This window comes from Haliaeetus leucocephalus, unplaced genomic scaffold (genome assembly GCF_000737465.1).
Source record: "Haliaeetus leucocephalus isolate CR32 unplaced genomic scaffold, Haliaeetus_leucocephalus-4.0 Scaffold577, whole genome shotgun sequence".
Classification (NCBI taxonomy): domain Eukaryota; kingdom Metazoa; phylum Chordata; class Aves; order Accipitriformes; family Accipitridae; genus Haliaeetus; species Haliaeetus leucocephalus.
The window spans coordinates 1,323,117-1,350,668 of record NW_010973013.1 but is presented as its reverse complement, the minus strand read 5'-3'; the positions used below and the strand labels follow the sequence as shown (position 1 = coordinate 1,350,668).

At 44.8% G+C, this 27,552-nt stretch overlaps 2 protein-coding genes across 2 annotated transcripts; one reads left to right on the top strand and one right to left on the bottom strand.

The window, feature by feature from the left end:
- Positions 1-70: 70 nt before the first annotated feature.
- On the top strand, positions 71-9,520 carry SDE2 (SDE2 telomere maintenance homolog (S. pombe)). The gene is made up of 7 exons (XM_010577721.1): positions 71-178; positions 762-879; positions 3,027-3,138; positions 3,677-3,846; positions 4,563-4,674; positions 5,313-5,721; positions 9,302-9,520. Exons 1-7 carry the CDS (start codon positions 71-73, stop codon positions 9,515-9,517), a joined length of 1,245 nt encoding a protein of 414 aa, XP_010576023.1. The 3' UTR covers positions 9,518-9,520.
- Positions 9,521-19,560: 10,040 nt separating this feature from the next.
- Positions 19,561-22,709, bottom strand: LOC104838215 (left-right determination factor 2-like). The gene is made up of 4 exons (XM_010577843.1): positions 22,466-22,709; positions 21,295-21,532; positions 20,217-20,456; positions 19,561-19,900 (listed from the first exon to the last, which is right to left on the bottom strand). The coding sequence occupies exons 1-4, from the start codon at positions 22,707-22,709 to the stop codon at positions 19,561-19,563; spliced, it is 1,062 nt and encodes a 353-aa protein (XP_010576145.1).
- Positions 22,710-27,552: the final 4,843 nt, after the last annotated feature.

Genomic DNA, 27,552 nt, shown 5'->3' with positions numbered 1-27,552 from the left:
GCGTCACCTGACCGTGCGCCGCCGCCGTCACAGACGCATGCGCAGTGGCCGTTGGCGTCGCCGTGGAGCAATGGCGGTGCTGGTGCGGGAGCCGTTGGCTTCGCGGGCGCGGCCGTGGCCGCTGCCCCCCGGCGGTTGTTCGGTGCGCGGCCTCCTCCGCGATCGGGCTCGGGCGCTGGTGAGTGAAAGGTGGTGAGGGAGAAACCGCTGGCGTCCCCTCCTCAGGCTTCGGGGCGGGGGGATGGTGGTCCCGGTACCGGAGGGGGGCTAGCAGGCCTCATGTCTGCCCTCGCCCCTGTCCCGCTCGCCGTCAGGGCGCTGAGGGGGCTGTCGCATGTCGCGACCGCGGGCACGCTACTTCTCGTTGCTGTCGCTTAGCTGAGCAGGAGGGTTGGCTGTAAGAGAATCCTGTAGTCTCTTACATATCTTTATTATGTATATGAAAGATCAATCTTAAATTCTTTACAGCTCAAAAAATGCGGCGTCTGTTTTTAATACGGCGTTTGAGCGTTTAGTGTAAATTTTCCTGTAGCATGGCTTTTCCCTATCCGTGTTTACAAGCTGATTTAGACTGGGTTTAATTCTTTGGTAAACAGGAACTAAAAGCACCACAGAGAATGTTTATGCTTTTAAGATCGTCTGATTTTTGCTTGCCTTCTGTTCCTGTAGGAAGGAGGGAAACATAACTCCTTAATGATCTTTTTTTGTCAGAATGTTTCATTTTAAGTCAATTATACGACTCAATTTTGCTGTTTTTTTAGAATATTCCTGAAGAAAGCTTGTATGTGAAATGTAATGGACGACTGGTTAATGATGAAGATGTGTTGCAGAATGGAGCCGTTTATAGTCTGGAACCAAGACTTTGTGGTGGAAAAGGAGGTTTGTTGCTTAACTGCTTGTTACCAATTAAAAAACTTTTGTTATACTGTAGTCTATACTGATAGCAGCAGTCCTAATCTATTAGCAGATCTCTTGTAATGTGGATGACTGTGATATAACGTCTCTGAGCTGAAACCAAAGTCGACATGCGAAGCTGAGAGTTGACCAGGGAAGCTGCAGTTCAGCTAACAGCTTTGCTGGCGTACCTCTTCACACCCTGGTCAGCTTAGCTCTATTAGTAGAAATCTGTGACATGCATCAGAGTGACTTCAGAGTTGAAATTGTGTTTAAAAGCACCTGGCTTCTTCGGCTCCTAAGTTTCATTCGTGGTCACTTAGGACAAATATTCCAGGTACAGATAGTCTGTGATTTGAGTATGTTATGTGACCTAACTGATTTTGTCTTCACTTATTTGAAAAAGCATGTAAATGCCAAGATCTCAGTAGCCTAAGAACTAAAAAATCCAGTCTAAGCTAGACTCCTTATATTGACAAAATATTTTAACTGTGTTGCTGAAGATGTATATTAATCGTATAAAATGATGCAGCCCCTGACAATGTGGACATTCCCTAAAATGGAATATGACGGGTGAAACAAGTTTAGCAGAGTATTTGAGTGTAATTGGAGTCAGTATGTTTGCTTTTTTAATCCATTTTTCCAGCTGTTGCGCTAAAATGCTGAACAGTTGTGCAGCCTCACATCAGACTGCAGCTCATCTTACTTTGCCTTCTTCAGTTTTAGATAGAACTGGAAATAAGTATTGTTGCAATAGCTTATGAGGTATTTTGGTTTCTTTAAGAGCCCTAAAAGTGGTACACGTGGTAGAAGTTCATAGTATAGGATGCTTCTTCCTCACCTATTGTCCACCAGCTTCAGTTATCCTGGGATGACACAGGATACACATTCTGTGATTCACTCTGTGTTGCTGATGTGCCATTGGGGTCAGTTTAAAATTGTTCTGTAATGATTTTGTCTGATTTCTAAAGTGTTCCTTTTGTTTTGACTTTATGACTTAAAATCCTGATAAAAACAGGGAAACAAACACAGGTCAGAACTATTGAGACTTACTGTGTAATCTCAAGGGAATAGAGATTATGCAGGTTTAGAAGAGAACTGAGCATTTTATTATCAGACCTAATTTAGCACCTTAGTGAATGCATTGCTGTTGATTTTGGGGAACATAACCTGGCTAGGTGTAGCAGCTAGGCCCGCGTACTTCACAATGTAAAATTCAGTGGCATGTTTCACGAGTTACAGAAGTTCTCCTCACTAATGGCAGCACTTTGTTTTATTAGCTGAACACAGTACTTTTTCTGCCTCATGATACAGTAGGCTGTCTGGATTGGTTACTGTTTGTAACACTCCTTAAAGGTACTTTTTGGGGCACTGAAAAGTGTAGATTTGTCCAGCTTCTAGTTAAAAAAACAGTGCTTGGCACTTTCAAATTGCTTGAAGGATTATATTAATGTTAATCCACATTGTGTTTCTTTGAGGTAGTTAAACAAGTGTCTTTCTCCAGCTGGGGACAAAATAAGATGGGACTGAGTGAGAGAAATGAGCAGTCTTGCCTATGAGTAATTAGTGGCTGAGGAGTGTGTAGAAATCTATTTTGGGGGGCTCTCCAGCATAACATTGTATATCATGATCATCTTGATGAAGCAGCTAAGGTTGTCTCCTAAAAAAGTTATTTTGTTTTTTGTTAGAGTTTTTGAAAAGGGAATTTAAGTTTGGCAGGGGCTTAAGGGAGAGGAATATCCTGGCTAAATTAGAAAGGACCCAAAATGTTATCTTGAGAGAAAAAAGGTTGCAAACCATTTCACTGGGGGAGTCCAGAAATAGGCTTTCATGTTAGAAGTGCTGCACAGGTTCTAGTGAATCTGGAGTTCATCTGGTGTGATATCAGGAGCACAAAAACGAGATGAGTGGTAAGTGCTGGATACCTTTTTTTTCATTTAGGGTTTCAGCATTTCACCCAATGACAATTGTCCAACATGTTGCAACTTTCAACTTACACTTTATTTCAGTTGCATCAAGGGAGAGAAGTGTTGAATTCACTGTATTCTTTTTCCATAATTAATTCTTTTGTTGTGTACTAGCTCATCTTCATTTGTTTCTGTTTAGCTAATTCTGATTACTTTTTTCCTCAGGGTTTGGGTCTATGCTGCGAGCACTTGGTGCTCAGATTGAAAAGACAACAAATAGAGAGGCTTGCCGAGATCTCAGTGGAAGGAGACTTCGAGATGTCAATCACGAAAAAGCGTAAGGCATTTTCTTAGAAGCTAGAATTATAAAATAAACTGACCATGTAGTTCACTGTTAACAAAAGAGGTCAAATGACAGGCTGTTGTAGCAATGAAATTTTATTTTGAATACTAAAAAGAGCACAAGTGAAATCTTAAGCACAGATGGACTGGAAGCCAACAGCATTCTTCTGACTTTAATTCCATTATTGCAAAATAGGTGTGATTGTACTGCAGCCTGCTTCTGAGAGACTGTTCTGTGCCTCTTAGATTTCTCATCTGGAATTCTCACAGTTCTCTCTGAAGCTGCAAGACCATGGTATTGGGGATATGTGACCTTACTGCTGTTTATGCCTTCCAAAATAAACTTTACTCTGTTCTCTGTAGCAGAATCCCTATACATTCCTTCAGTAATTCCCCTGGGTGTTGTTAGTTGTCTTTTCCCATTGTCTCCCATCCTAGCAGGTGGTAGAAGCACTGAGTAATTGCAAAGCAACAAACTGATATTACATTAAATGCTGGAAACACTCTAATTTTCATGGTTCTGTCACCTGCAGGATGGCTGAATGGGTGAAGCAGCAAGCAGAACGGGAAGCAGAAAAAGAGCAAAGGCGCTTGGAAAGGCTGCAGCGGAAACTTGCGGAGCCAAAGCACTTTTTCACAAATCCGGACTACCAGCAGCAGTGTCATGAAATGGCTGAGCGACTGGAAGATTCAGTCCTTAAAGGTATTGCAGTTTAACCTCACCTTCTCTCCTCAAAAAATAAAGCAAACTAAAAGTCCCTGTAGCCTCACTCCGGTATGGAAATTAAAAAAAAAAAGGTGCTGACAGTAACTCTTTCAATGGAATGAAATTTAAATTCCAGTAAAATTTGTTGGACTTCTTTTTTCCTTTTTGGCTACTGCTTTTCTTAAATTGCTTTGGAACAATGTAACACAGATACAAGTGATGCTTCATCTTGCTGTGCTATAGTGTCATCATAATAAAAACAAAATTCTGTGAAGGTAGTGTTGCTAGTTCAGCTGTAAGAATTATGTAATAAGTTTCAGTGAAATGATAATATATAAATAGGTCTTACTAGAAATAGAATCTAACTACAAAATACCTTGTTTCACTTACTGTTTTTTGTAGTTAGTTACCCATGCAGGGTTCCCTTGCTGGCAGCTTGATAGTGAAACTTGAGGCTGAATGGGATGTAGAAACTGAGAGTTCAGTTCAAGAATCCAGTTTTAAGATTGACTCCGTGCCTTAGTAGAGCAGTGTAAGAAAGCTTTTGCTGTTACTGAGTTTATTTTGAAGTTTTGAGTTTATGTAAATGTGCACCAATAGTGATTATTTTCAGCTGGTGTTTTAAATTGCATCTGAAAGTAAAAGTTAAGTAGAATTTACAACATATGTGAATTGTGTACTGATGAAGTAGACTTTTAACTTTTGTTTTGAAGGATTGCAGGCCACTTCAAGCAAAATGGTGTCACCAGAAAGTGGCAGTAGTCGGAAGCGTCCAGGTGAACCTGGAAAGAATGGAACAAAATCTCGAAAAAGAAAATGTTTTTGGTAAGTATTATGACTCTCTTGAGTAGTAAGTATTAAGCCTTGAACAGGATGACAGGTTAGGTGCATACAAGCAAGCAACATCTTATCAGAGATGTAGACTTAAATAGTAAAATTAAATTGAACTGATTAAATTGGAGAACTGAAAGTAAATCTTTCTGCATTCATTTAATTCTGTCCCAGCTGAGCAGAGGATCTTTATTTGCAAAAACAGGCACCTTTGCCTGCCCTCCCCACTAATACAGTTACATTCTGTATACCTCTCATGTCTCTTTTTTTTTTTTTCATTAATGAATTAAATATAGAATGAACTAAAGAAAGATTATTATTTTTTCCTGGCATTTTTCACCTAATGTGACATGAAAGAGAAGTCTTAATGATTCCAGCAGTGTTTGGAATAGCAATAGGTAGCACACATTTCTGTATTGGGAATGCTGTAAAAAGATACCTGTTTTCCGGGGATGTTGGGTCCTGTTCAGTTTTAGCAGCTCTTCCATTTACTAAACTATCCTAAGTAGCTGCTACAGTAGTTCACTGCAGCTCCCTGAAGTGAGTTTTGGAAAGAAAGTGTGACAATAAAAATAATTTTTTAAAAAGTGAAAATAGATTAATATTCATTTGTAATGTACTGCTTATGCCAGGCTGGGATTGGAAGGATTGGATGATCCTGACAGTTCAGATTGTGAGGATGACAGTGAAGATGATTCCCCACATGCATCTGATGGAAGTTGTCCATCAGGCAGCAGATATAATGAAAATGCTGGAAACTCAAATGAATGTTCAAGCAGCTCTCTGGATTTGGTAGATGATAGTCCAACTACCAGTGCAACTGAGAAACCACTGGAGCAGCCAGAAGGTACTGGAAGAGATCTGCAAGGAGAGACACACGCAGGTGGGCAGGCTGAAGTTCCAGCTGAAGAAAACAGCAAAATGACAAAGCCCCTGAAGGAAGAGGCCCAAGAAAAGAATGAGGTAACCCAAGCTCCAAAAGAAGAGGAGCAAGAAAATATTTCTTCTAAGGCACAGGAAACAAACCAGTCACAGAGCACAGTAAGTATGAAGCAGTACAAAATGTGATATGTCTTTTTCTTTAGCTGCTTTTACTCAATCAGTTTTCCCTTTGTGGATCACAGAAAAGGGGAGGGGATTTGTATCCAATGACTTCAGCGTGTTAGATGTACATGCTTGCATTAGAATCATGGTCTCCATAAGCTAAGAGAATCTCCAGAGTTTGATTCAGAGCACAATCCCAAGGTTAAAAGGAAAAACAGCTTACCTGAAGATTCATCGTAGGACTTGTGAAAATGGAATGTAGCAAGTTAATGGAAACTGCAGCCAAAGAAGGCTCTTGGTTGACAGTGTCTCCATAGAGAAAGCTGAATTGTAGTATGGTAGCATTGTCTTAAAAGATGCTAAGTAGAATGGGTCAATGTCGTGGTTTAACCTCAGCCAGCAACTAAGCACCACACAGCCGCTCACTCACTCCCCCCCTTCCAGTGGGATGGGGGAGAAAATAGGGAAAAGAAGTAAAACTCGTGGGTTGAGAGAAGAACGGTTTAATAGAACAGAAAAGAAGAAACTAAAATGATAACACTAATAAAATTAAAAGAGTAGTCATAAAAGGACTGGAATGTACAAATGATGTGCAGTGCAATTGCTCACCACCCGCCGACCAACACCCAGCTAGTCCCCGAGCGGCGATTCCCTCCCCCGCTTCCCCGTTCCTATACTAAATGGGACATCCCATGGTATGGAATACCCTGTTGGCCAGTTTGGGTCAGGTGCCCTGGCTGTGTCCTGTGCCAACTTCTTGTGCCCTTCCAGCTTTCTCGCTGGCTGGGCATGAGAAGCTGAAAAATCCTTGACTTTAGACTAAACATTACTTAGCAACAACTGAAAACACCAGTGTTATCAACATTCTTTGCATACTGAACTCAAAACATAGCACTGTACCAGATACTAGGAAGACAGTTAACTCTATCCCAGCTGAAGCCAGGACAGTCAAGGAAGAACTTCATACAATTAAGATTTTAATAGCCTAGAGTTTCTACTAGGATGCAGTTGCCCTTGGCTGTCTAGTATTGTCTTTCCTGAGATCCATGTTTCTCTTGAGGTTTTTTGTTGTTTTTTTTCCTCCTTTTACATAAATAGATACACTCTGGACCCAAAATTCTTCATTGAGGGGAAGAAAGGAAAAAACCCTTTTGTAAGATGAAAGACTCTTACTGATTCTTTTTGACACATTACCAAACACTGTCCAATTTGACTAATCTTATTTATAACATAATTTGACCTTAATGTTTATAATTGGACTCAGTGTTTAAATTAGAAGTTGTTCCAAGTAGATGCCCCCTGAACCAATCAGCTGATCAGTCTTTCTCAGTCTTTATTATAAAAAGACTTGAGTCTAGTTCATAGAGAACCTCAGTAGTCTGCTGCAAGCTTCGGTTCTTCATTGACCATCGAAAGTCTGAAAGCAGCAGCTCCTTCACTAGAGAGTGTAAATGATGGGCCTCATCTGAACTGCAAAGGATGGTGGAAGAGTGGTTTTAAAATGGATCACCTGGTACGTCTGTGGTGGAAGCAGGCCTGTACTGTTGCCATACCATTATCTCTGCTGGCAATTTGGGTTGGTGTTGCAGCCCTCAGCCAGATCAGAAGCAGTGCTGACCATGAGGTTCCTTCTCTGGTGATTGACAGGAGGATGGCTGGGATTCTTCTGCTGAAGAGGCTTTGGATCCATCTTCCAGCCAAGAGGGAGCATAGCTTTTCCCACTGAATTGATGAAAACCCAACTAATAATTGGCAGTAAAAGGCGCCAATACTTGTGCTTCATTGCTCCTTGCATAGTATTACTATTAAAACTCTTTAGGGGTAATGAATGTAGGATTATTCTAGGAATAAAACAAAATGTGGCTTTTTTTTCAGGCTAGGGAGTTGCTTGGATTTTCTGCCTTTTTTCAGCTTGAGCAGAAAGTCTACCATCAGCTGCTACTGCCAGTGACTGAATTCTGATAAGTGAAAGTTTAATACAGTTAAATAGAAAAAAGACCAAGGATGTAATCTGATAAATTAGAACCTTACCATCTACTGTAATATTAGAGCTGGCAAATTTAAACAGGATGTTTACCATTCTTCACTGTTTACCTTTTGCTCAGTATTTGTGAGACTGTCTATTCCTAGAACAGGAAACTCCACCAATGCTGTGGCAGATTGTTATTACAGCTGGAAATATTTCTATAATAGTCCTTGATGGATTTTTTTGTTTTTGTTTTTTTTAAGTAGGATGAGAATAATGAGGCAACCAGTCTTTTTTTGTATGCTTAGCAGGACAAAGGTTCTAATTCTGCTAGCATTGTTTTTGCTGAGTTTATAATGAAGTGGTCTCATTCCCACTGCTGGTATTACTTGCTCTGAAGTCTCTTTGATAACTCCACCATGATACGTACCATAAGACTAATATGTGCTTTTAAGTATTGAACTAAATGGGCTTAGATTTTTGTGTCCTTTTTAGTGTGTTAATGTTTAGTGTTAATGTTCAGTGTGTTAGTAATTCCAGCATTTTAGTTATTCAGGCTTTGCCCATGTTCTTGTGTGGACAAGGCCCTGGGCTTGGACTAGACTATCTATAGAGGTCCCTTTCACCCTTGATTATTCTGCAAATATACTAATTTCATTTTAAGATTAAATTTTAATCCCTTTTCTTGTGGCAGGATGAGGTGAATTTCAGAACTTGCTTTTTGGTTAACCTTACTAAAAAGAGGGTGCTTTTATATCTTTTTCTATAATTACAGTGTAACTGCATTAGAAATAACTATTCATCCTCCTTTCTGCTACTGCTGGGGGTGTACTGGTTATATTCTACATCGGGCTAAAAAGGGGCTTTTGGCTTTGCTGTGCCTCTGGAAGCCAAGGTTGAGCTACTGAACTGCTAGGTGAGATGGTGGGCTCTTCTTTTTAATTCAGTTTTCTTAAGAGTACTTAACTTCTGTGGGGATAAAAACAGTGTCGACTATTTTGTCTCCAGAGGAATAGGATTAAATATTGCCACTTATTTTTTTTATTTTACTTTTTCGGCATTCCTCTATTGCAGGTAGAATGTGTTAATTGTAGTGGCATAATTTTTAAAGTTCAGCACTGTTCATAATTTAAAATGACCAGTGTTTCTCTCTTGGAGGCTGTGTACATTGCAAGCCTAAGCACATCTGCAGCTTGTCTGGACATGTAAGACTGAGCCTTTAACTAGCTAGCAGAGGCACTGTGAGGAGTAGAATTGTAGCAGCACAGTTGGACACCAGGTACAAAGCTCACCTGGGCATTTACCCTGCTCTTGGGTGTGTTACTTCTGCTAAAATTTGCATGTTCTACAATTACGATGCTAGCTAGCGTCAATTTGCTTGTACATGATGCAGTAATACTTTGCCTGGCTAGCATAAGTACCGCTAATAATGAAAATATCCAACGTAATACATATTGAGACATTGCTCAGCTTTATTAAGTAGTTAGGAATTTGAGATAATCCTAATTGAAGGTCTTCTGTAAAATGAAGCATTCTGTCTATACTTGTTTCTCCCCCCCCCAATCAGGAAGAAAATAATAATAGTCTGATGGGATGTTTCTCTCTTTGCAGGAGGTGGAACCAATAGACCTACTGGCATTCAACTCTGCTGCTGAAATGGAAGCCCTGGGTTTAGATAAACTGAAGATGGAATTGATGTCATTAGGACTGAAATGTGGAGGCACTTTAAAGGAAAGAGCAGCAAGGCTTTTTTCAGTGAGAGGTCTGTCTAGAGACCAGATCGATCCTGCCTTATTTGCAAAACCCTCTAAAGGAAAAAAAAAGTGATTTCAAAAAAAAATTATTTTGTATCCATGTGCTTTTAACTTTTTCTTACTCTGTTGTCATTCTGTACTGCCACATATAATTCTTTGGCATCCCTGGATAGTTTTTGTTTCTATTCTTGATGAAGTTTGATTAATGTAACACAGAGTAAGTTGCTAGATAGCGAGTTAGTTAATGCATATAATATGATCAATATTAAAGGAGTGAAACTACTGTCTTTTGATAAGCTTTACAAATGGTTGTAACAAGTCTTAATGCAACAGGTAGAACAAACTCTCTGTATATGGAAAGAAATAACCTGAATGTTTTCTGGAAAATGGTTGTATGACACCGTCATCACCTATTTTAAGAAAAATGGCAATTGTTTCTTAGCTTTATATTGAATCTCCTTTAATGTGCATTCCAGTTAGGGCAGTTGCAACTGTCAAATGAGAAACATTATGATCCAGGCTTAAAAGCTGAAGTTTCTTTAAATAAAAAGAACATTTTTATATGGATGAGATCAGTATAAATAAAGATGTTGTTCTGTGAGTTTCTTTGGGATGTCAGGTATCAGTATGATACAAATGATTAACGTGTGTAAGTATTTCTTTCAGAAGAAGTTTAATAAGGGTATTTACTTCTTTTGCTCTGGAAAAGTATCTGAGTGAGGGAAAAGAGAGAATCACATCCTTAAGAAATTAAAAAGAATATGCTTGCTGGCTGCTGAAGGTCTGTAAGATACAGAGTGATCATCTGAAGCTGAATGGGAAATTCAGGATGTGGGTTTTTTTAATTCTTTCCCTATGGTAAAAACAATGGAATGGTCTCCCAAGGACTTAAATATCTGCAGTGGTAGTGCTTTATCATAGAGCAGCATCTGACATCTCAGTGCTGGGAGTTATCCTGTGAGGTGGTGAAGGCCCCTTGCTGGAAAAGCAGCATGTTCGCATGACTGCGGGTGCAGCTGCCGCTTCTCTGCTTTGCGAGGCTTTCAAAAAATGTTTAGTTCAGTGCCTCGCATTTCAGATTTACCACCATATGCTGGAGAATATTATGTTTATGATCTGCTTATCTGATTTTCTTGTAGAGATGCTTGAAAAATATTTTATCTCTTGTGTTCTGACATCATACCATCCATTTATCTGTTTTAAAGTTTGGCTCATAAAGTTTTGAATTGCAATACTGGCAGGAAATGGGCTCCAAACACTAGGAAATCAGTTCACTTGTGTGGTATTTAACGTTTCTGACATGAGCAGCTTGTATCTGATACTTCAGTCAGTTTTGCAGTCTTATGACCTCTCTCCTCAGAAGCTGTTTTGTTCATGCTTAGAAGTTTTGGATTGAGGGAGGGTGTCAAAGCTCAAGGATTTGTCCCTGACAGACTCTGCAGGCAAGCTGTTGGGTCAGTGGTGGTGGTGCAGCTGCTCCAGCGTGCTGGTTCACCTGACAGCTTGTCCTTCCCTGACCTTCCCAGGCAAAGGCTCGCTCCCCCCCCCGAGGTTTGTGTGTGTGCATGGCCTGTGCATGTCCCCCTTCCGTGGGGGGACACACGACCCACGCCGGCAGGTGTCGCTGCGGGCCTGGGCTGCGGGGCCCTGGCCCCCCCCTCGGACCCCCCCACAGCCCTGGCAGCCGGCCAGGAGGGCGTTCTTGGGGTGTTCTGCACCGACCGTGGTTTGGAGGAGAGGGGGCTCGGCCCTGCTGCGGACAGGGGTGGGCATGGGGAAGTGCGGAATTTATTTCTAATGCAGCAGCTGCTGTCCAGGCAAGTCAAAAACACTGCATGTACTGCAGTTTTTCTACCCATAAGATAGATTTGAGAGCATTTACCTATTTGCAAGCATATTTGATGTGGTTAAATAAAAGTTCTTGGTATCCTTTCAGCTGAGTATCCCCAACTTCTAAATTCACATCCACAAGATAAGCTTTGTTAGCATCCCGAGGAGTTATGAAAAGGATGGGCAGGTATTTGCAGTGGTGGTAATTACACCATGACACACAAACCCGGCACTTGTGGATCTGTTTGACACAGTGTTCTGAAAACATAAATCGTGGCACTTGAGGGCTGAATTGTTAAAGCACATTTAAACTGTTCTCTGTTTACCTGCATGTGAGATCCAAAAGTAATGAACGTAGCATTCTGCAGCTTATCGTTAGTAAAATCTGGTTTATGTGTTGAACAGTGACTTAAATGCAGCAAATGATCTAGTAGGTAAGAAGATGTTTGGTGGCAGTAAAGCACTTTGCATATCTGACAATCTGTAAGAGAGTCTTGGAAAATTAAAAAAGGGGGGGGAGAGGAGAGAGATGTTGAGGCTCTGCACATCACATCTCATGGGGGTTGTGACAGGACAAGTGGACCCTGGGTAGAAAGAAAATGGGGTTTAGTGAATATATTTCATTAGGAAACTGGAATGGAGGGTACCTGGGACGTCACCTCAACGTAATGAAGTTTTGCTGGTGTAAATGTGTCAGCTGGGAATGTTACATACCGGCAGCAGTCCCGCTTGGGTGGCAAGCCTTGGGTGTGCTTACAGCCAGCTCTCATAAACACGGGCGCATCATCTGGGTCAGGAGAGCCTTCAGCTGTATGAACACACTCAAGCTCCTCTGGAGTAGGGCAAGGATGGTGTGGGCCAAGACAGAACAGGCCAGTTTAATGACGTGTTTTGGCAACAACTCTTGCCTAAGTTATTTCCCCTCACTGTAATTGCAGTCTTGCTTCGGTTGCACTGACGCAGCCATTTCCATGTCTACCCCATGTGTCACCCATTTGCTTTTTGTTGTTGTTGTGGGTGCCTTGTTAAACCCGATCAGTTCCCTGATGGGGCATATGATGTGGCTCTCACAAATTTGTGCCAGCACAACTGAAGTCGCATTACACAGGGTAGGGAATAAACACTGGTTGGGGAAGGGGAACTGGGATACTTTAAACCAGCAGTAGCGCTGAACACATTATGGATGAACTGTGTCTTCAGCAGTGCCAGAATTAAAACATACACCCTACATCTGTGTTAGGGGACAACAGATTGTACCTTTAACCAGCTCCACACTTCAGCACGTTTATTTGGGAGTTGTTTAGCTTCTGCTGAGCTAGAGGAACAAGTGCTTGCTCTGGGATCTGCCCGTGTGTTGTGGTTCCTAGTTGTACCTTGTACCAGCTGCTAGGAAGACAATGAACTCTATCCCAGCTGAAACCAGGACACCACGTAAAGGGTTAGCCTAGAGCAATGCTGTGTCTGGAGAGTCGTACGGGCACTCGCTGGCGATGCTTAGACTTTTCACGTGTCCGTAAGGCATCCTTCAGAAAATAACTGGATAACAAACAGGACTCAGACTGATCCTTCAACAGAACAGAAACAAGTAGGTGAAGTGCTTGAAGCTTTCTTAAGAATTTGGGCAAGAAAATAAAGAAGTCGACAAATACCAGTAAAAAAAAAGAACATAAACTGAAATCTTCCAACATAGTATGGGCCATTTCCATAGGACAGAATGGCCTCAGAATAGAGGTGGTCTTTCTTTTTCCAAGGATTAATGCAGCTTTGGATTTCAAAAGTGTTTTTGGTTGTAAATGCACCAAAATTGTGAACATCTTTCCAGAGAAAAGGTTCATGCTCCCACGCAAACACTTCCCCAACAAGCAAGTGGTATGACTTAAAGAATTCTTCTGAACTGTCATTTTAAATGCATTTCAAACATCTAGAAGATCTAGAGCACTGCCTCGTGCTTCTCTTGCATTTCAGAGTTACTGACTGAAAAAAATTAGTTAGCGAAAACACTGGCACAAACCTGAGGGCGGGCTTTTCCTCACCTCATACAGATCCATCTATACCCTGGGAAGAAATGCGAGTACATATAATACACAAAAAATAGCAGACAACAGGGCAGGTCAGAGAGAGAAATAACTTGGGGAAGTTTAGAAGGATCATCACCAGCAGACACAGCGACAGCTGCCAGCCTTCAACCAAAAGGCTCCCTTCCCATTTTCCTCGCCTACGCAGACCTCCACGACACGGATGAGTAAACAAGTTACTAAAAAGCCACTTTGGTGTTTTGACCTAGACAGCACTTTGCTGGAGCGTGCAGGAATTTCTTCCTTTGGTTTCCCGAGTCTGACAGCTTCTGCACTTGCTACTGTAGGTGGCACTGAACTAACGGCGGAGGATGTGTCCAGTTTGTGCAGCGCTGAGCAAACCCTCAGCCCTTTGGAGAAAATACCTGACCGGAGGCCCTGGCTCTGTCCCATGGTGCACAGGCATACGGTGCTGCTGCAGAGTGGGGATATTAGGTCACATTTATGTCATTCTGCCTATTCCAGAAACAGCCAAAATCGATCCTTTTGATCCCCGTGAAATGCATTCTTATCCAAGATTTTGCTTTCTGGAAAACACTGACATTTTAAAGGTTTGTTTGTAGCAATGCCTATTCTCAGGAAGGTGCTATTTTTAAATCTTAAAGGTTCCTCCAAAACATTTAACGGGAGATGTTAAAGACCGCACCGCAGTTAGTTAACCCAGCCACCTCGCAGCCGGCTTTGCTTTCAGTTATAGCTGCGCAGTTAGGGTGGCTTTGCAGATTAACATCCCTAATGGCACCTGAAGGTGGGGAGGTGACAACTCCGCTGACCTCCAGCTGTTGAGGAGGGGCTGGGCAGGCACCGCTGCTTTCCAGCACTGCCAGAGGCTGGGCAGGCGCTGGCTGATCCAGGATGGTTAATCTGGATTTAGACCCAGCAGCTGTCCCTGCCTGGGAAGCATCCCCGTGGCCTGAACGCATGTTTTTTCCCGTCCTGCTTCTCCTCGCTGCGTTCCCTGTGTGTCTCTAACCAGGCACAAGGAATCAGGAATTTACACAAAACTTGCAGCGCAGAAAGGAGCAAGAAGCTCTTGAAAGACCTACTTGGGATGTACGGAAAGAAGAGCAGGGTTTATAAGGAGCCAGCCAGCTTGTGAAACATCTGCTGAAAATATTACACTTTTTGGTGAAAACATGATGTCTAGTGGTTAGAGATGGTACCTTATGACCTGTGTAGTATTGCATCCAGCATATAGTAACTAGCTGAGACCTCCTAAGGGTGACAGAGTTAATGGACTACTGGGATGGAAGTTGGCAGTCATGGGAGAGGTAGCGATTATGAACCGATTGCGTTCATTTTCAGCAAAGAGAAAACAAACTTTTAGAGGGGATACAGGTACTTAGACTTTCAAAGGGGCAGGTTTATCGTCACTGAGAAAATTAGAAGAAGGAAAAATGTAAACAGAAAAACACAAATAAACATTAGGAGTGCCTTTAAAACAAAATTACTAAATAGCTTTTTTTAAAAAAGCCCTGATTCAGCAATTGTCAAAAGGATACTGAGAGCTGTGGTCTGATGACATGACTTTCAGGTGCCCAGTATCTGCAGATAACTATCTCCTACCATGGTTAAAAACTGTTTCTTGGCCGTTCTGTACCTGCTGGTTTAGCTGTAGGAAATCCCAGCACCCGCGCAGCTCTGGAGGGCCCTTGTACCCCTGGAGAGCAGGCCAGAAGACAGCAGTTGTGATTAGCTTTTTATTCTGTTTTACTCTGAAACGCGCTGACAAAGCACACGCTGCTCTCCTGCACCTGCTCCAGGAATGGACAGAGGAGTTCAGGTCCTGGCTGCAAATCCAGCACTTTGCACAGGAGCTAATTTCACATTAAATTAATGGCAAAAATAGGGAGAAGTTGAGACTGTTAAGAGGCTCCTCTAAAAATATCAAAGTCCTGCGGGATCTCCACCTCCCGCCTTCTGTTTGCTCCGGGTTCCCCTTTCCCAGACTCCAGCTGTTCCCAGCCAAAGCCGGAGGAGCTCCCCTGATTATCACCTTTGCCGGGATGTGGATTGGGCATCTGACTTTCCACTTAGGCTGGCAATTAGAAGGCTGCCCTGAAAGGCAAAGTGTCAGACACTCTTGGTAGGAGTTTGTGAAATGCAAAGGGGACAAAAAGAGAGGGGGAGAGGAAATACGGTCTCAGCGGCAGGGTAAAGCTGCATCTTCTCATAGATTTTGAAAGAAAATGGGAGAGCATCCTTGGTTCAAATGAAACCATGGAAGGATCAGAGTAATGTAACTCAGCTAGCAGTGGCATTTAATACAGCTGAAAACTTTTTTTTCTCTCTCCTAAAAGGTAATGATAATGGAGAGAGAAAATGCTGCTCTCCTGCCCAAGCCTTACTCATAAGAAAACCTTTTGTGAGACCAATAGATTTCCCTACGTCCACCTCCATTAAATATTGCAGGACGTCACGGATCATGTTGTGAGCAGTGCCATGAACGCAGGTCAGAGCTTACGCTCGTGATAAGCTTTAACTCGCACACGCTGCTACTGTGAACGCTTACACAAGAGCTTAACTTAAAGCGTGGGACTAACACTAACTTAACATGAACGGCACACTCCTTCTTGAGCATCACACGGGTGCTCTGAGCTTTCAGTAGTGCAGGAGGACGCCCGATGTTTTAACGCTGGTTTTGCATCAAACATCTTTACATTTTTTGAAATAGTTTCTGAGTAGATGTGGTTCATTACGCCGCTGCACTGCTCTGCCTTTTTTGTTTTGCAGCACAGCATAAATGTTAATGCTGAACCACGCTGCTGCCAGGTACGTAAGATGTTCTGCCTTTCCTCAGAGACTCTGGTGCCGCTCAGACAGAAAGGATAACATGACAGCTTGACAGCCTTTGCATGCGTTACAAGTTGTACCGATATAAAAGCAGCAAGGTAGCACACAGAAGGTATCACAGTAAATGCAGCCCGTATTGAAGATGACAGGCTGGGAGATAATTTCCTGCAGCATGGGCTGATGTCTGAAAAAGCCCCAGGTGTGGCAGTATTTCATCCACAGCCTTCTGCCTAGAAGTCTGCGCTGTAGAAATCTCTGCAGCCTTCCCCACATCAGCCCGACCTCCGAGCCCACTGCGTTTTCACTACAAAGCCAGCTAGAGTTTGAGGAGCGATGTCCTGTCCCCCCAAAAGCAGGGAGTCTCAGTCCAGATTTGGGTTAAAAACTAGCCACAGCATCCATTATACAATAGCACAGCTAGATAATTTTCAATTAAGAAGCTTAATTTTTCAGCCACTTCGACAGATGACGGTGCCGCTGTGCATGGAGTCAGGGCAGGGAGGGTCTGGGCAATCCCGAGGGTCCCCAGGAGGCCCCACGTGCAGTTGGTGGGAAGGGACGGGGGTACAGACTGCGGGCACAAAGAGACGGGGACGCGAGGTGCCAGATACGGGTGTCAGTGATGCCCAGCCCGGCACGTAGCCACCCAGGCTATCTATGCTTATAGCTTTCTATAAATCACCTCTTCCCCAGGCCCCCCCGCTCTGTGCTTACCACCGGCCTCACAGCCCCGGACGGGACCGCACGCTGGGCTCGAGGGCTGTGAACGCGGCGGGGCGGTGGGACCGAGGAGGGAGATGCCGTCACATCTGTGGGGCTCCCCTAGCGATAAATAAGTATCCCCGCTGGTGGCAGGGCTGGCAGGGCTTGATGGCTCACAGCTTTGTGCCCTGTCCCTGCGCTGCGACACCCACAGTTCTCCCCAGAGTAACCCCACCGGGTCTCCTCGGCCACCTTCTCCCCCTCGCCATCTCCCCCGGCTGTCACACACAGACCCGCTGCTCACTTTTATGTACCTTGTGCTCGCAGGACACCAAAGGGAGCCAGACGCAAAGCAAGGGGAGCCGGACACGGTGCAGGATCCTGGTGGAGGGGAGCAGAAGGGGGCTCAGCCCTTGCCCACCCCGCCGCTCCCAGCCTCGCATCCCTGCTTGCGACACACTGCTCCCCGCTTCCCGCAGCAGCCTGGCCCCCATCGCACTGGGTGGGATTTCTCCCAGGCCTGGGGGATGATGTCTGGAGTCTAAGTGCTGGAGAGAAGCCAGAGGTAATGCTCTTCTGTTCTCAGGCCAGAACCAGTTCAAACACTGTCTTCCCCAGGAGTGTGTGTGGATAAATCTTAGGCTTTGTTCTTCAGGGTGGTAGCTGAGCTCATGGCCTTCAGGCTATGCCCTGCCCCGAGCTGGGTGGGGAGGAACTGGGGCTGAACGCCAATGCCATTACGTACTCATGAGAGGGAAACGGCCAGAGATCGATTGGGCTCATCCAGTTCTGATTCCAGTAACCCATGGTGCTGTAGCCCAGTGCCGGTGACCGGTGAGTCTGTGCTTCTGCCTTTTTTTCTCCCCTTAAAGCTCTCCTTTTGCAACAGGCGTTTGCACAAGTGAAAGGTGCCAGCCGACCCACGGGCCAAGGTGAGGGCAGGGATGCCGGGGTGACCTCAGACCTGGGGTCCTGCGGGGCAGCAGGGACATTTGACATCTCAGCCTTCCTGGTGAATGACCCAAAGCCAACGCAGACACCAATGGGTCCCTCTTTTCAGCTGGTCCATGGCCCCCGGCCACCCTGTCTAGCCAGACAAACTCATTTCCAAGCCTTCTCACCAGCAGTGGGTTCAGCCGGAGCCCCAGGGATCACGTCCCACAGAGAGGAACAGCAGCGACCACTTCATCCCCAGAGCCACCGGTAGCTCAGTAGGTTATGAACTGCGGAGAGGAGTCCGACACAAAGTGTGGCAATCACTATCATTAGTCACACCCTGGCCAGCAGTTCAGTACAGTTCAAAAGGGGATTAAACCACATTATCATCGCATTTCTCCAGGGGATGTGTTTGCTGGTCAGATGTCCATAAGGAAGGGTCAGGGTTAAAACGCTTCACCTGGGAAGGGAGAGGGTGGGAGGCAGCTCATCTCTTTCTGCACCCCAGCCCCAGTTGATTGCCTGCAGGTTCTGGCACTGCACTGCTGCAGCTCACACCAAGAGCATCACCTCTTGCCTGTCAGGTATGTTTCTAGGTTTTCTCTTTAAGAAAGCGTTGGCTCAAACTCCGCAGCAGCTCAGGGAGAAGTGCTGGTGGTGTGCGCTCTGCTTCACCTGCCCATTCAGCCCAGTCCCAGTCCCTGCCTGAGTAGGCAAGCTTTACCAGAAGCAGGCAGGATCACACAGGCAACTGAGAAGAGCTGTTAGTGTGCGTATGTTTATAGGAGCTGGGCACTGGGCTACCTTCAGAAATAGGACAGATTTTTTTCTCTCCACTTTTAGACCTAAGAATAAACATAAGCAAACACATGGCTACTTTAATAATTGTATTTTATTGTTGCCTTGAGTTTGAAAGCACGCAAAACTTGGAAAATATTCCTAAATTGAAATAACTGTAATACACAACCAGAAAAATAAGGGTCTGATTCTACAAACTGTTACTCACGTGAGCAAACCTAAGTCCTAATATTCCCATTGACTTCAGGACTCTAAATTCTGCCTAGAACTGTGCTAAGCCCATGGAGCAGGGGCCAAAAATATAATCCTTTGACTTTCAGATAATGTTTTATGTATGTGCATATATGCATACGATACATACGCACATATATATGTTCCCTTGAGCTCTAAACATAGACAATACTTTATGTACATATATGTATGTATGTAGATGGTATGTATATATCCAATATGTATGTAGACAATACATACATATATTCATATACTATATATATGTACACGTGTGTATGCTTGTGTGAATACAATATATACATGTAAGTGCTTCTGCTCTCCAGTTCACCATAAACATGACTTAGACAAGGACTAAAACCAGGAGTCTAAGAATGAAAAGCTGAACCCGCCCATTACTTCTTCACCTGGTGATGATCGTTCCTCCTTTGCCTGTAGCTGTTTGCAGCACTCCGGGGTGGGGACCAAAATAAATTGGACACAGCTCCATCAAATTCAGTGAAGTTTGGCTAGCATCAAGGGGGCCCTGAGAAGCGTTAGGCTCCATAGGTACCCCTCACATAGGTATATGTGAAGATGGATGCTGCTCTGAGCCCATCTATACAGACAGTGCCTTTAATTGCACCCTCTCTGCAGGGTAGTGGGGCGCGTGGGAGCTTTATTGCCGGCCCCACGGCTGGGGACCGGGGTGGCTCTGAGCAGGGCTGTGGGGAATCGGGGGACTGGGTGACCACCCTGGCTGGCCGCCTGCATCTCACACCAGCGCCATGCTGTCCGTCACGCAGCTGCACTTCTCGACGATCATGTTGGGAAACTCGGCCGCTTCGATCTCCGTGCGGTTGCCCCTCTTGATGAGGTACATCATGGGGAGCGGGGAGCTCTCCGCCACGGCGCAGGTGCGCTCCCCGTAGCCGAAGCGCCGCAGCGGGCTGGGGGGCTGCAGGCAGCCCCCCGAGCACTGGTAAGCCTGGTACCCTGCCGGCTCGATGATCCAGTACTGCGTCCAGGCGAGCTCGCGGAAGTTGATGTAGTGTTTCTGCCGGCAGCAAGTGGACTTCCCCATCACCGCCTCCTCCTTGCAGTCCCCGGGACCCCTGCGCGCCAAGGGAGAAACAAGAACTGGTGCCGTAACTGGAAAGCAGGAAGGTGGGAGAAATGATCCCCCCTGTTAATAGCACGGGCGGGCCCTGAGACATGAAATGTGGGCCATGCTTGGGTTTCGTTTGAATATTCGGACAACACATATGGGGAGAGGAGAGGTGTGATTGAGCGAGCAGCAACTTTCTAACTCCTCTGTTCACAGCAGTTTACTCACAAGGGCAAGAGCTGCACACCCTGCGTTGGCACACACGGTACAATAACTCAGGGGCAAAGCTACACCAGAGACAGTACTGATATAGGTTTACGTACCCATAGTCTTCCAAGTCGAGGGTGTAAAGCACCAGTTCAGGTTTGCCTAGGGCTTTATCCTTCGGGTCCTGAGAAGTGAAACGCACAGCTTTGGCCATTTCCGAGGCATGGCTGCCTACCCTTTCCCCTTCAATCCAGACCTCCAGGAACATTGGCTCCCGCCTCTTGTTTCGCAGCCAGTAATGCACAGCCTGTGTCACATCAAAGTTCTTCCAGCCTGACTCGCGTATAGGAACCAGCCTGTGCGATAAGGACTTGGCATTAGAGAAAAGCCCATCAGATAAAGCCCAGGCTAGCAGCCCTGTTATTGCAGCAGAATTATTTGCTTCCCGTAGATTTGTCACATGCCTTGATTACACGATAATTTTTGCTGAGCGCTCTGGGCAAGCACCCATGGTCATTAACTCACACCTCAAAAAGAAGCATGCAAATCTAACAGACACTGAAGGCCTAAATAAAACCATTTGTGCATGCTCATGTCAAGGCATTCACTCATGCTCACACAGAAATACGGCAGTGCAGGATTATATGCAGCCTCAGCATTAGTGACGACAGCTTGGTAAACACCACTACTCCCACCTGCTCCTGTCCTAGCTGCATTAAGGCCATAAGTTTCTACCCATGCACAAAATTGGTTTGATGTCTAATTCTGTCTTCAAGGATTGTAAAACTTCCACAGAGCTCAAAGCTACAGAATCAGATGCTTTTTGCATAATTTACTTGTTTATATCAGCTACTGAAATGGCCAATGGAAAGAATACCAGCAGCCCGTAGCCCATGTGAGTTAGAGTGAGGGAGAAGTGAACCAGGTGGAGGGTTTCAGAGGGGAAGACCTAGCAGTACGCAGCATCGTTTGACACAGAAATAGGTTATTTCAATGAATCATCATATATTGCAGTCTTAACCTAATATCCGCTCTTACAAACTCATTCTGGGTTTAGAGGCTATAGAGCCTGATTCTACAGATGTAACCCCATCAGACTGACCAGAGGCACAAACACATGACACCCAGAACCCGGCCCAGAGGACCCATACCCTGTAACTAGAGTCCTGCCTTCAGGAGAGGTCCCTTTCTTACCTGGAGTCTATCAGGGAGGTCCTGTTGGTACCATCGTGCTGCCGTTGCACCCAGTACACGCTGACTCTGGCGTTGGAGACAGGCCTGTGAGACTGCTTGGCAGGCAGGTTTGCTCTGTCCAGAGGCTTTTTGAAGAGCTTCAGTTCAGCCATCGTCACTTCGCTGTTTTTAGGTATTCTGCCCTCCATGTCAAAGATCAGGTTCTGGCGCATGGTGGTGTCAGAGTAGAGGACTTCTCCTGCCATGCCAGTGCCCGTTGGGAACAAAAAAGACAGCCTGCCATTGCCATCCTGTTGAGCAAAGCCCCCACACTTCGTCCACAATTATCATCACAACACACACTCCTTCCATGCTCCCACATCCAGCCCTTGTGGCAGAGACAGCCACTAAACACACCTTTTCTAATGCATACTTGAATCAATGTCTTGCAAATGCCCTAATTCTTCTCCTACATCTGAGTCTCTGCAACCTGGAGGAAAGAAGTCTCCTATATAATTTGACCCCAAATTGAGCAAACCCTGAAAGGTGCACATCTCTTTGTGCCAGCCCTGGGTGTGAAAGCAGGAAACTGCACCACTTGCAATGAAAAAGTGTTTTCGTTTGCTGCCCAGGGTGCTGTGTATGTCTTTTGAAAGTGAAACAAGCTCTAAGTGTCCTTGTACAGACACCATTGTGCCTGTACAGCTGATTTCCTCCTTGATACTTTTTCCCAGACCAAAAAAAAGAAAAGGAGGGGGAGAGTGAAACATCCTCAAAGAGGTGTGATTCCTATTAGAGGACTTTCTGGAGTTTTGACCCAAAATCTGCAAGGTCTGCACTGTCTACTGACGTTTGGGGGTTTTTTTTACTTCATTTTTCTACCTGCCCAAAATGTTGCCTGGGTACCAAGGCTTTTCTATTCTATTCGTCAAGCGCCAGCAGCAGCCTGCTCTTTGCGATGACTACGGGACCCCCTCTCCAGGTGCAAGGAGTTACAAGTGTATGTTAATCTTTAAGATGCTGTTACATGCACTTCTTCTACCCAGCTCAGGTTGGCAGCCAGACCCAAACCTCATTCCCCCCGTGGGTTTGCCTCTGCCCGTCCTGTGGCCGGGTGGGCGAGCGTGGGCAGCTTCCCCTGGCAGCGGCACAGGGCTTTGTGAGCTCCCGCCAGCGACGGCCGAAATGTTACCTGCGTTGCCAGGGATCCCTCTGAGGATGCCGGCCAGGCTCGGCAAAGCTCGGCGCTTCACCCTGTGGCGCTTCAGCATGGAGATGTATTTGTTCTTTACGTGGTCTGGGATAACCAGGTCCACCAAGTCTCTCTTATGAAGTTTAGGGACCTCAGAGAGCCCCAGCCGCTTCAGCAACACCTCCTTGAACCCTTCCTGGGTAAACGCTCCGACCGTGATGACCAGGCAGAGCACGCAGAGCATCCGGGCGAACCTCGCATCCATCCTCCTCCGTCGGCGACGCAGCCGCCTGCCCGGCAGAGATGAAGGGGGGATCTCCCCGGGGCTGCTCTCGGCAGAGATGTGGTGGCAGGCTGCCTGAGTGGGACCGAGTTTTATAGCCAGCCTTGTCCCACTGGCACAACAAATTCCACAAGTGGGGACGAAGCAGAGGACTTAAAAGGATCACTCCCCCGTCGGTAGACACATGCCAGTTTAACACCTTCATCTACTACAAAGTTAATACAAGAAGGTTTAGGGGAGCTTCCAGATTCCTTCACGGGGAATAAGTTTCCATCCTTTTTTAACTCCCTGTAAACTTTTGCCCAGAAAACGCCTGAGTGGTCAGTGTCTCGTGTTCAGCCTTGGTCAGGGAGGAAACACAACTGCAGAGTACATTGCTTTATGTACCGCACCATATGATTCTTAAAGGAAGCGGCAATCTTTACCGCAGGGGACTTGCTACCTAAAATAGCCAATATCAGTCAGGAGAATAATGCTTTAGCTGGAAGTTCATCTTTATGGCAAGCATTAAAAAATCATTTAAAATCTTTTTTTTAGGGGGTAGGTACCGCTTTGATCTCTGAATATTTGTATCAAGCGTGTGAATCAGGGCAGTGAATCACAGCAGTTGAATGGTTTATGGCCTTTTACGCTGCTTCTGAATCACAGAAGGTGGAAGATGCACAGGCCTGACATTTTAGAAAAATGTCCCATCACTCTTTATGGATTCCTGTGGGTTTCATAATACTTGTGCTTAAAAGAAGGCAGCTTTATATAAAGGCAGATCACCTTTCAGTGAACATGAGAAACCACTCTGCTTTTCCACAGCGTGGATGAAGAATATTGGTATTTTGAAAGCTGTTAACAACCACAACAGAGAGCTGTCTCTGGAGAGAAAAGCCGACCTGGAGGCTGGGGGGGGGTTGGATGTTTGCCTTGAAGTCAACCTTTAAACTTGAAGCTCACCTCCTTTGCTTCCCTGGCCTTTGCTGGCATAAGATGCGGAAGTCTATTTTTGAAACCAATCCCAGGAGAAGTGAATTGAAAAAAAAAAATGTGATCAGTAAAAGCGTGAAGGAGTGTGGCACTTGGGGCAGATTCTCATCCTCTTCAGCAGTAACGTGCCTGAGCATACATACAAATGACTTCAGCATCAAAAGTCCTTTGGATTTCATATGTCTCTGTAAATGATTTAAAATTGGTCCAGTTTCATGTCTCTGTAAATGATTTAAAATTGGTCCAGTTTCATCCAATGTCCAAGCTGAATGGTGTGCCCTGAGAAAAGTCTGGCTGGAGGACCCGACACAATGAACTTGTACAAAAGCACCCCGTTGTGGTTCATCCCTCATTAAAACAAGTGTCAGCCAAGGCAGCCTGTTTTGTGCGCAGAGGAAGGCAACAAAGCCATCTGAAAGAGCCTAACTAAACACTTCTGTTACTGCTCATTTTGTCTTTATACCCTTTTAAGAAACTTGTCTCCTTAAACATGATAAAGCATCTGTTAGATGTTAAGGGGGCACCTTATTTAGCTGAATTGAGTTTTAAGGCTAAAATGGAAACATAGACTACAAACTAAGTTTGTGCATGGCCCGAGGCAGTACATTCTTTAATCTTTCCCTTTGTGTAGCGTCTTTCTCTGAATGAATCAATAGTTTCTGTTATATTCATTCCCAAGACACAAATAGCAGTGAAAAATATCCACTTCATTTGACCGCCTCAACTTCAACTCAGGTCAAAAACTCCTGCTCTTGTGAATAAGAGGAGGGAAGGGGTTCTTTGCTGAAATCTTGCTGACCGTCTCAGCCTCTTAGGAAGGTGCCGTACACCCGGCTGTTCCCTCTGGACTGCCTCTCCAGCTAAAGGGAACATTACTGGTTCTCATGGGATGGGACAAATGCAGTCACACGATGAACCGCTTTGGAGGCTCGGGCAACAAACTGCATCTAAGCAATGTTCAGGTGGCTGACAAAGTTTCCTTCAGATATGTTCTATAAGTGTGGGCTAATTCAGTTCCAGCAGTGAATTTCTTATGTTTATACAGTGACAGTCACCTGGATAAAACTGCAGTTCATGGATTTTTAATGGTCTCTCTCTCATGCCAGAAGACCTGATCCTGTAAACCTTTATCCATCCAATTAGTCTTCGCTTCGGAGAGTGGTCCTACTGTGTAGTGAGGGCTCTTCAAAAAACCATGATAACATGAAATGAAAATGCCTGATTGCTCCAGCAGCACCCGGCTTTCCTGGATCCAGATGTGATTTCTCCTGTGGCTGATGTCTAATCTACCAGGACTCTTCACTGTCCAATGTGTATTGGAAGGTGATTTATGGGCTTCACACGTAAAATAAAATTATTGACTAAACACGGTTGAAACTCAGCTAAGAGGAAAACAGAGGATGTGGATTGTAGGCTTTTCACAGGAGAGTGATTATCTGGTGCAATTGGAGGATTTGCCATTCCCTCTTTGTCATGCAAACAAGAAAAAGTCAGGAATTTTATAATAGCTCTTTTTGTGTAATGTGTATTAGAACCGGCATGGCACATTAAAAATGTCAAACAGAGGATTTAAAGAGGCTGCAAGGGATGAAGTATGAGCAACTCACAGTTTTAATAAAAGCCAGTACTTAGCGAAGAGAGAATCTCTGTATTTAAGCTTTTAATTTGGTTACAAACGGTTCTCTAAGACATTTGCTGGGCATATCTATGCAATGATTTTTGGTAAATAAATCCAATGGATTCAAAGAGAAAGTGTGAAAGGCTTAGCCTAATTATGTAGCTATTATCCTGGGAAGCAAAAATGTTTCAAATGTATTTGCAGTATGTCAGTGAGGATCTGAATATTTAGTTTTGCAAGATTTGAATTTCCATGGACATAATTATTTTGTGTTACAGTTTGGCCCATATTAGAACAGCCTTTGCTTGAGTGATGTGAAAGGCGACAGTTTTTGTGTGCTCCAAGAAATGCCCTGATTTGTGCAACAGGCATAGCGTACAGAAATGAGAGCACATCTTTATGCAGACTTTGGTCTGTTTTTCCCCAAAGTCAGGGTCCTTTGAATCTAGGAGTGCAGAAGTAAAAATAGTGTGGTTAAGATGCAGGTATAAACTTGCCAAGTTAAAAAAGAATTCAAGTAGGAGTTCTGTTTCATATTCTTTTTCAGTCTTAACCACACCGAGTTTTACATGGCTAACAAAACACTGCAGAATAGACGGGTCATGTGAAGTGCTGGGTTAGAGGTTTCAAAGCAGAAATAAACACGCATGAAGGCATGCCCTTCTTGTGCTGCCTCACCAACACACCCCAACAGCCACCAGCTGGTGCTTCAAACTTAATATTTCCACCAGCATTTTAAACCCAGGCTACACACCTTTAAGTGGGATTTCGCAGGTTTCTTTAGCACAGTCTGTGCTGGTGGTGGGACCCCTGTTCCTCTGCAGGGACCGTCCCTGTGTCAAACAACTCCAGACAGCGAGTGAGGAGGTCACCAAGCCTACCGCTGGAAAGCCACCCCACTGCCAGCAGACAGCAGCCCCATTTCAGTCAAACTGGGTCTATGCCTAATTTCTAAGTAGTGACCGAGGCAAAAAGCATTTCCTTTTCCCATCCCTCAAGCTGTGCAGCGCAAGAGCGAGGTGTCACCAAGAGCAGGAGATGGCATTTGCCTGGGTCGTGGCTTAGCCTGCCCTTGGTGCAAGCACGGCTGGAGGTGCAACACAACGCAACACTTGTCCCCCCGCCAGAAAGGCAGCCCTGTATGTTGATGTTGCCTTTACGTAAGGAGAGAAAGGCAATGCATGCCTCACTCCATCCGCCCTGTGTGGCTCCAGGGACGATGCAAAATGACGAGTGGTAATTCCTCAGTAAGACTCTGTTATTCCACAGAGGCAAGACCTTTGAGAAATTTGAGAAATTCTTCTGGCACAAAGAACAAGTGAGCAGGCCACAGGGTTCTTATCCCATTTGTTTGCCACTTTAGCTCCAAACACCACCGGCCTAGTCTAGAAATGCTCTGATTTGTGCTATGCTTGTTAGAAAATGGCTTAGAAAATGGCATATGCCTGATAAAAGATACTGGGAAACTATCTTGCCAGAATGGTGGCTTTCCATCCTCCTCTACTTTGAGAGACAGCTGCTCTTTCTTTAGGGCATGAATAACTTGCTCAGTGTACAGAGCCAGAATAACAGCACCCAGGACTTCTGTGGGGCTGGTATAGCTTGCTGGAGTTTGCATGTGTCCTCCTCACGGTCTCAGCCTGCTCTGCAAGAGTCTGGCGTGGAAAAGTTTCATAAGATATGGCCTGATAACACAAGACATCCAGCTCTTATCTGGCTCCCAGGGCCAGACTTTTAAAGAGCAGAGCCACTCAGTGCAGAGTGTTGATATGCACTAAATGCTTTCTTCTGCTTCTGATTTGGTCCAAAAAATTTGGCCGTGTTAATTTTTGTGCCAAAAGGCTTTTTGGTCTATTAGGTATTGCCTGACTTACCTGTCCTTTCCATGCATCCCCCACCCCAGTGAGCATAAAATCATAAAATGGACTTTACATCCGTATTGTGAACTCTAGCTAATACGACTCTGGGAAATATAACTTTGTCTCCCATGTCTGAGCCAAATCATATTTATCGTGACCTGATAGCGCACAGATATCACGCCAGAGACACTGCGACCACAGCCTCAGTCCCTAACGTTTACTCTGCCTGACAGCTAAGGAGCCAGTTTCAGTAGCAAGTTTTGTGATGCAAACAATCATTTACTTGAGCTATACAGAAATTATCCAATTCATTTAATCTTGGCAAGGCCGTGAGCCTGCTTTTCCTCATCAC